This window comes from Lichenostomus cassidix, chromosome W (assembly GCF_008360975.1).
Source record: "Lichenostomus cassidix isolate B80296 chromosome W, HeHo_3.0, whole genome shotgun sequence".
In the NCBI taxonomy this organism is placed as follows: Eukaryota; Metazoa; Chordata; class Aves; order Passeriformes; family Meliphagidae; genus Lichenostomus; species Lichenostomus cassidix.
The window spans coordinates 21,558,515-21,566,883 of NC_139510.1; the positions used below are offsets into that span (position 1 = coordinate 21,558,515).

General features: G+C 50.4%; 1 protein-coding gene across 1 annotated transcript; it reads right to left on the reverse strand.

The window, feature by feature from the left end:
• Nucleotides 1-753: 753 nt before the first annotated feature.
• LOC146425680 (endogenous retrovirus group K member 5 Gag polyprotein-like) lies at nt 754-5,903 on the reverse strand. The gene is made up of 2 exons (XM_085041542.1): nt 3,315-5,903; nt 754-1,499 (listed from the first exon to the last, which is right to left on the reverse strand). Exon 1 carries the CDS (start codon nt 5,611-5,613, stop codon nt 4,795-4,797), a length of 819 nt encoding a protein of 272 aa, XP_084897668.1. The 5' UTR covers nt 5,614-5,903; the 3' UTR covers nt 754-1,499; nt 3,315-4,794.
• Between the last annotated feature and the right edge of the window lie 2,466 nt (nt 5,904-8,369).

Below are 8,369 nucleotides of genomic sequence, written 5' to 3' on the forward strand. Positions count from 1 at the left end.
ACTCCCCTTCCCAATGGGACAGGGAAGAGAATAAGATGGAAAACAACCGGCAGGTGAGATAAGGCAGTTTTATTGCAGTGAAAAGAAAGAAATAAGCAAGAGTCTGCGCACGTATAAGCTTGTGATAATAGCTGCAGGTCCCTCACCCATTTCTTAATGAGTGTACCTGTCCCCTATTGTCCTGCCTTCTCCACCCCACGTGGTCCTGGCCATGCCCTCCGGTTTTCCCTATTGGTTCCTGTACCCTAACTGCCCATGAACTGCCCCTGTGCCCAGAGATCACTGGGCCAATGTGCTGTCCCCACCCCTCTCTGTTTCCCTATAAAACCCCTTACCCTCCGCCATCTTGTCATCTATGCACATGTGGTCTATGCATGTGGCTGTCTACCAGGGGAGGTCTTTGGCCTCTGGTGCAGCCATGTGAATAAAACCTTCCATGGACCTCTGTGTAGACCCTCCTCACTTCCTTTATCACTGCCGGTTGTGGAAGCAGACCAGAGAAACCAGAGCGAGCCTTATGAATCCCCGGTTGGTGAGAGCACAGTGACCAGCCTTCAGAGGAAGAGTTTTGTGCACTGAAGCACTGAACTGGGCTGGGCAGAGAAGCTCTCTGGTAAGGTCTGCTATAACATCCTTTAAACTGCAACATAAGCTAAGAAAAAAGTCAGTCTCTACTTCCCATCAGAAAGTGATGGTCGGATGTCATTGTTGAACTGGTAATGGAGCGAAACTCAGCACAAAGAAGGCATGAACTTCAAGCGGGAAAGAAGGAAGTTTAATAATAAATACCTTATATATACAGATGAGAAGTACATTCAGGTTGGCCAGTGATCACCCACCCCCCTGGGGCGATTGGCCGAGGTGCCTCAGCACCCATTCCAAAAACATTCTCGGTTCCCATAGAGTTTTATTTTTGTTTTCTCATAACTTAGTGAGAGAAGGGAAAGTTTCCCATGGGAGAGAATCTGTGCAGTCACAGCTCCCCCTTTTTGTTTAAAAACTGAAAGGTATTGCTTGTGATCCTCTGTAGGTCCCTTGAAGAAGGGAGAACAAACTCAGCATCAAGGATCTGCTTGGTAGTGGCCAGTTACCAAACGGAGCCTAAATTGAATACCAATAAGGGCTCTTCTCAGTAGTGGCCAGTTACCAAACAGAGCCCAAACCAGATGCTGATTTAAGGTGGACAAAGAGACTCTCCAGCAATACCATGGGTGATGCATCTATCAAAACTTAATTCTATATCACAATTCTATCAAAATTAATTCTAAACATGGCTTTCAAAGTCCTTGCTTTCTGACTCCATAATAAAAGAAACTTAAAAGTTCAGTCTCTGCTTGTGGAAGGACCGTCTGCCTGATGGTCGATGTCCTGGCCATCATCAGAAGGATCATTCAGTTGATGTTCTGCATTCTGGTTTTCATTTTGAGGTTGCCGGTTCTGTCTCTGGACCTGCAGGTCAGGGCGGACGCATCTTGCAAGCAGCCATGGTACCCCAGTATCTGTGGAAACACAAGCATACCCACAACGCCAAGCAATAAGCTCATGCGGGACTTCCCAGGTGTTAGTAAGTAGGTTCCATACCCAGACCTTCGCCCGGGGCAAGTGCATCTCCCCTGACAACTGCAATGAGACAAAATGGTTCAAAATCACAGGATTATTTAAATTCGGTGGCACTGTGAGGTGATTGACTGTATACAAAGCTTTTTCCAGTTGGCTCTGTGGGGTTTCCCCATGCATTCCCCCTTTTTGCTTTTCCAAAACACGCTTCAAAGTACCATGAGCGCGTTCAACAATGGCTTGGCCAGTAGGAGAATGCGGAATACCGAATTTATGGTCTACACCCCATAGGTGCAAAAACTGCCATGTCTTCTGCGAGGCGTAGGCAGGACCATTATCGGTTTTCACGGTAGATGGCACGCCCAGGACCGAGAAAGTCAATTTCCAATGGGCAATGACATCACGACTCTTTTGTCCAGTATGAGCAGTTGCCCACATAGCTGAGGAGAAAGTGTCAATAGACACGTGCACATATTTGAATCGGCTAAATTCGGGGTTGTGCGTAACATCTGTCTGCCAGAGCTGTAAGGCCTTTAGGCCTCTGGGGTTTACCCCCGGTGGCAGAGGTGCAGTGAGTCTGTGGCAATCAGCACAAGCGCTGACAATGTCACGAGCCTCAGTAGGTGTCAATTGAAACTGCTTCTGCAGGGTATGTGCACTCTGATGAAAGAAAATGTGCGATGCCTCGGCTTGTGCAATTTTGTCAGGCTAAGGTGCCACCCACACAGGGTTGGCTAGCATGTCAGCCCTGGCATTGCCTTCTGTTATAAAACCTGGTAATTTGGTGTGGCTTCAAATGTGCAAAAAGTAATATGGGTGGACCCAAACTGGAATTGCATTCCACAAAGTTAGCAATAGCAAAAACAGAGCCACATTATTGACTTCTTTTACAAGTGAACAATCTAAACATTTGGTTATGCCCACTACATAAGCAGAGTCAGTGACCAAATTCAAAGGCACCTGAGAGAACCACTGAAAAGCCATGGCAACTGCCTTCAATTCGACCAGCTGAGCAGAGCCTGACTCATGGCCTTTCAGCACCTGCCATTAAGATCCCTCCTTCCAGGTAACAATGGCCTTTCCTGTTTTCCCAGAACCATCCATGAAGATGGTGAGTCTGTGAACTGACACCCGACTGTTCTTTGGTCGCAAAGTGAAACTGGTTGAATTTGCCAGCTGCAGCAATTTGTGGCTGGGCAGATGGTAAGCAATCTGCCCCGAGAAGTTTTGCAGTGCACTTTGCAAAGGATCGCTATTAGCAAGACTCCATTTAAAGCTGTCCCACGATATCGGAACAACAATCGTTGCAGGATCCGCTGCCATCAATTGTAAACACCGATAACGGCATTCAGTTATGAGACAAGCAATCAATTCGAACAATGTGGGTGCTGTCTTTTTTGGCTGATGGGGCAAAAAGACACATTCCAGGATATGCAAAGGGTCATCCCATTGTTTGTTCCACTGGCCAATGATACCTGTAGGATGGAGGTCTGGAGCAGTAATGAAAACAGTGATATCAATAGAAGGATCCACTCGATAAACCTGACGAGCAGAAACAGCCTGCTGCACCTCATTCAGCACTTGTCGCGCCTCAGGAGTCTATTTCCGAGGTGAGTTTAGATCAGAGTCCCTCTTTAAAATATTAAAAAGCCGGGAAAGTTGTGTGGGGGTCAGCCCTAAAATAAGGACGTAACCAATTGATGATACCCAGCAATTTCTGGCCATCATTCAAGGTCTTAAGAGTCCAAGAACTGTACCTCTTGGTGTTGAATGGTTTGATCTAAGATTTTGACTCCTAAATATTTCCAAGGAGGCTGCTGTTGAACTTTCTCCGGAGCCACTTGCAACACATAGGAATGCAGGACAGCGAGCAATCGAGGCTGTAACCTCTACAACTTCGTCCTGGGTGGATGCTGCCACCAGGATATCATCCATATAATGGTAGCAGAGTGCCTCGGGAAACTGCTCACGGATTCCGGACAAGGCCTGAGTGACATACCATTGACAGATAGTCAGGCTATTTTTCATGCCCTGAGGTAACACTTTCCATTGAAATCTCTTTACAGGCTCAGCATTGTTAATTGCAGGCACAGTAAAGGCAAATTTTGGTCTGTCATTGGGGTGCAAAAGGATTGTGAAAAAACAATCTTTCAAATCAATGATCACAATTTCCCACCCTGCGGGAATCATTGTGGGTGAGGGAATATGAGGCTGCAAGCTCCCCATACTTTCCATCACTGCATTAACTTTCTGGAGATCTTGCAACAGTCTCCATTTCCCCGACTTTTCTTTATTATGAAAACAGGGATATTCCAGGGACTGGTAGGAGGCTCAATGTGTCCCTGTTGCAATTGCTCCTGAACCAGCTGACAAAGGGTGACTAATTTGTCTTTTGGCAGGGGCCACTGTAGTTCCCATATGGGTGTTTTGGTCAGCCATCACAGAGCTAGAGTAGAATACTGTGCGCCCTTGCACACAGTGACCCCTATTAAAAATTTGTCCTGATCTGCACCCCCCAGGCTGCCAACACATCCCGTCTCCAGAGGTTAACTGGAGCTGAAGTAACATAGGGCTGGATTGTGGCCCTGTGTCCCTCCGAGTCTTTCACTAACACAGGTCGTTTGCTCAGTCAGCTCTGTGTGGTTCCTCCTAGCCCCGCAATGGCTGATCCCACAGGGCCTAAAGGCCATGAAGAAGGCCATGAAGAGGAGGAGAGAATCGTTGCATCAGCACCCGTATCAATCAAACCTTGGAGCCGAATCTGGTACGGACGAGCTTTTAGCATGATGAGGGTACATGTCATCTGTGGTCTCTGATTAGAAATATCAGCAGCCTAGCAGACGTCCCGGCTATTCAGTGCTGTTACCTCCGCAAGCTTGTTGTTCTGCCCTGGGGACACAAGACTCAAAAGGCAGTAATTGAGCAATGTGAGTCTTTTCAGGGATAGTGGCAGGGTGACTTGATGTGGAAATCATAGCATGAATCTGGCCTGTAAAATCAGCATCTATAACTTCTGGGTGGACAAAAATCCCTTGCTGGGTGATATCAGGCCTCCCCACAAGCAGCGCACTGAATCCCTGACCTAGGGGTCCATGTGCATCCAAGGGAACCCTATGGATGCTACCAGATTCTAGGACAACTGTTCTTGCTGTTTAGACGTCGACCCGGGCTGGTCCTTGGGTGCTGTCTCCAAATTGACTGGATAGGCCTGTGCCATCACCCTGTTCTGGAGGAACGTTATGTCGGAAGGCAACTCCCCCTTTTTGCACTCCTCTTCACATTTCCCGACAGAGGTCGACCATCTACATGGTACTTAGACCTGCAGTATTCTGGACAGTGACCTGGCCTACCACACCTCCTGCACTGGGGAATCCTGGTCCCTGAATTTTCCTTCTGCTTTGATTTAACGCGTTTCTGTTTGTTCCCAGCCTTGGGCTGCTTTTGTCCACGGTCAGGGGGTGCCTGACCAGGCGGTAGAAGTGCAGCCAAGGCAGACCTCTTTTGGTTACCTGATCCCACCTTAGTGCAAGCTTCTACCTTTTCTGTGAGTGCAGGTTCCCCTGGTAGGGCATCTATGATCTTTCTACACTCATTGTTGGCATTGTCTCTTGCCAACTGTTTGCACAATATCTGTCTCAATGAATCATCTTCCACCTGCTTTTCCAGGGCTGCCGCCAGCTTCTCTACAAAAGTCAGGAAAAGCTCAGACTGCCCCTGAGATATTTTCGAATACTGTGTTTGTGGGGCGGCTATGTCTATGGTTTTCGTGATGGCTCCCATACCAATCTTTTGGGCCTGCTCCAGGATCCGAGGATCCCAAGTAGCTTGGACGTTGGGGTTAGAAAAGAGATTTGTCCCCATAAGGACATCCACCCCAATTGTGCACCTAGGGTCCTCAGGAGGCAAATGCATATTCTGCATTGCCTGTTTTTCAGCCATTTTTCTCCAGTTATTCTCAAAAACTGCATATTGCACAGGCTGAAACAGAACTTGACCCAAATGCTTAATATCGAATGGAGCAGGCAGGTCAGTATTTATCACTCTAATAATTTGCATAACTCCCGGAGAGGAGAGCCCATATTGGGCTACCTTCGTTTGCAAGTCCTGGACTATCTTCCATGCAATGACGTCATGGCTGTGTGCCTGACCCAAATTCAGGTCAGCCTTGAACACAGGAAAGGCCTGGGCATCCCCTTGTGGGGTGCTAGTATCACCTTGATCTGCTGGTACACCTCCTGGAGGTGCTGTAGCAGCCACCAGATTCCCTTCAGGGCCTCCTGTCTGGTCTGGCAACCCTAGTTTCTCTAAAAGCTTCCAATTTCCCGCCTCCAGCACGCCCAACTTTACCGATTACTAGAAATGCTGGGGGTTCCTTGGGCGCACCGTCACCGTACAGTCTGGGAATGTTCAAGGGCGGTTCTGAAGCAGGCGCTTCTTCCGCCGCTCTGCCACCGCAGCTTTTCACCCTGGAGCAGGCACTTCGTCTAATTCGCTGTCTGAGTCGTCAGACTGGGGCTTATCTGCAAGCCCTATCACGAACGACGGAGTCTGGCCGGATGCAGCCATTGTGCCGAGAGACGGCACGGTGGCAGAGCTCGGAGTGGCGTGCGGAGAAGGCAGTGACACAGGTAGAACATTGGGGGGCCCCGCTGGTTGCACTGGCACAGCATCAGTTAAAATTGCTGCGCCGGCACAGAAGCAGCTAGATCAGCATGCCGCGCTGGGGTTGCCTCTGCCACCGGAACTGTCGCTGGGACAGGCGTGTCCTGCCCGGAACCTATGCGCCCCTGCGGGCACTTCCGCTGTCGCCGCGGGATGAATCCCAGCCGCTTTCCGGGTTGCCGGAGCAGGCACTTCCGGGCCATCCCGCCCCGGGCGGGGGGCCTCTCGCAAGCGGGCCTCCGTCAAGTCCCGGCAGAACCCGGCGATCTCGGTCAGGATATCCATTAAAAGCTGAGAGAGGAGGGATGACTCCTGCAGAAACCCAGGTTTTTGCTTGGCCGGCATTTGGGAGTTTTGTCCCGGAAGCACCGCGGCCGCCGTCTGGAAGGAACCAATCAGCGCGTAGACAGCCGATGGGAGGGTATTTCCTTCTGGCCCAGGCGCGGCTTGTGCCTGTGGTTTGGCCCACGCCGGGCCAGTCGCCACTGGCCCTTGGGGGAGGGCCGGCGGAGGGGTTGCGGCTTGTGCTGGCGCCGGCATCCCCAAGCCTGCGGTTTGAACGGATACAACAGGGTCCATCCTCGTTTGGGCCGCGCCGCTGCGGAGCGCGCCACTCCTGCACTCTCAGTTGCCGCAACCGGGAGTGGCTGCGCCATAGCTGTGTGCGCCGGCACGGCCTGAGATGGTGCCGGCGGCTCTGACGCGGGGGGAAGGGCCGTGGCTTTCCGCGGGGGAACCGGCGGTGGTGCGCAGGCGGTTACCACGGAACTCTGCCGGTTTTTCTCCTGTTTCAACATCTCCGCCAGCTGGTCCATGGGATGTGGATACTTAAGGGGGATGTAGTCTCGTTGCAAGGTATATTTGTGCTGGGAGGACGCATCCGCCATGGTGGGGTCGACCCGGGGCGGGGATTCCTCAGACCGGCTCTCGGTAGCCGAGAGCAAGGAATTTAGACAGAGACAGCGATCATTTTGCCCCAGCCAAGGTTCCTGCTCCGTTAAGGAATCCCACGTCCTCCTCCATGTTCGCTATAAATGAACAGTTTTTGTATTCCCAAACACCAATTCTCTCAGGAGTCAATTTCCACCTGTAACACTTCCGGAAAGCCATGACCCCCAGCCCAGTTTAGCAGGGCTTTGATCAGGCGCTGTTTCCACTTGACCGTCGGGCCACCCAAGGGGTCCTCCAGGAGGGACCGCAAAAAGCTGTCTTTTGGCAGCGGAGGGTCCATTTTCCTTCCGACCCCCGAGCCGAGCCGTGCGGGCGGCTGGGGAGGGATGGAGGAGGTGCGGGCATACCTCACAGCAGCGCGCGTAGTTACATGTTGGTGGTCACCAGATGTTGCTGTTGAACCGGTAACGGAGCGAAACTCAGCACAAAGAAGGCATGAACTTCAAGCGGAAAAGAAGGAAGTTTAATAATAAATGCCTTATATATACAGATGAGAAGTACATTCGGATTGGCCAGTGATCACCCACCCCCCTGGGGCGATTGGCCGAGGTGCCTCAGCACCCATTCCAAAAACATTCTCGGTTCCCATAGAGTTTTATTTATGTTTTCTCATAACTTAGTGAGAGAAGGGAAAGTTTCCCATGGGAGAGAATCTGTGCAGTCACAGTCGGACACCTCCTGGAAAGCAGGGCTCCAGCACACATATTGGTTCCTCTGGGAGGCAAACATTGAAGAGTCACGAATGCCCCCCCCTTCCTCCTCTCTCCCTCAGCTTAATATATCTGAGCTGACATCATATGGTATGGAATATCCCTTTGGATCCCTCCCAGGATCTTGCCCACTCCCATTTCTTTGATGGGGCAAGGAATGTCAGAGGGGCAGCGCTGCTCAGCAGTAGCCAAAACACTGGTCTTTTATCAGCACCTTCCCAGCTACTAATGCAAAGAACAGCACTGGGAGGGATGTGAACTCTACCTCAGTCAGACCCAATACAATCTCCACTCACTATTGCATTTTCACCAACTATGCATAAAATGCTTCACCAACAGACTGAAATAATTTGGGAAATTTAATAACAGACCCTTATGATTTATATTGAATTTACTCAGGGAATTTTGAAAGCATCTTTTGGGTCCTCCTTCTCCAAAGATCCCAGGTGAACTTGTTACCAAAAATTCGGTAAAATAAAAACTCCTTAA

Bases quoted from the DNA above. Each gene is read 5' to 3' on its own strand.
- LOC146425680 (XM_085041542.1), bottom strand. From the start codon at position 5,613: ATGCAAATTATTAGAGTGATAAATACTGACCTGCCTGCTCCATTCGAT.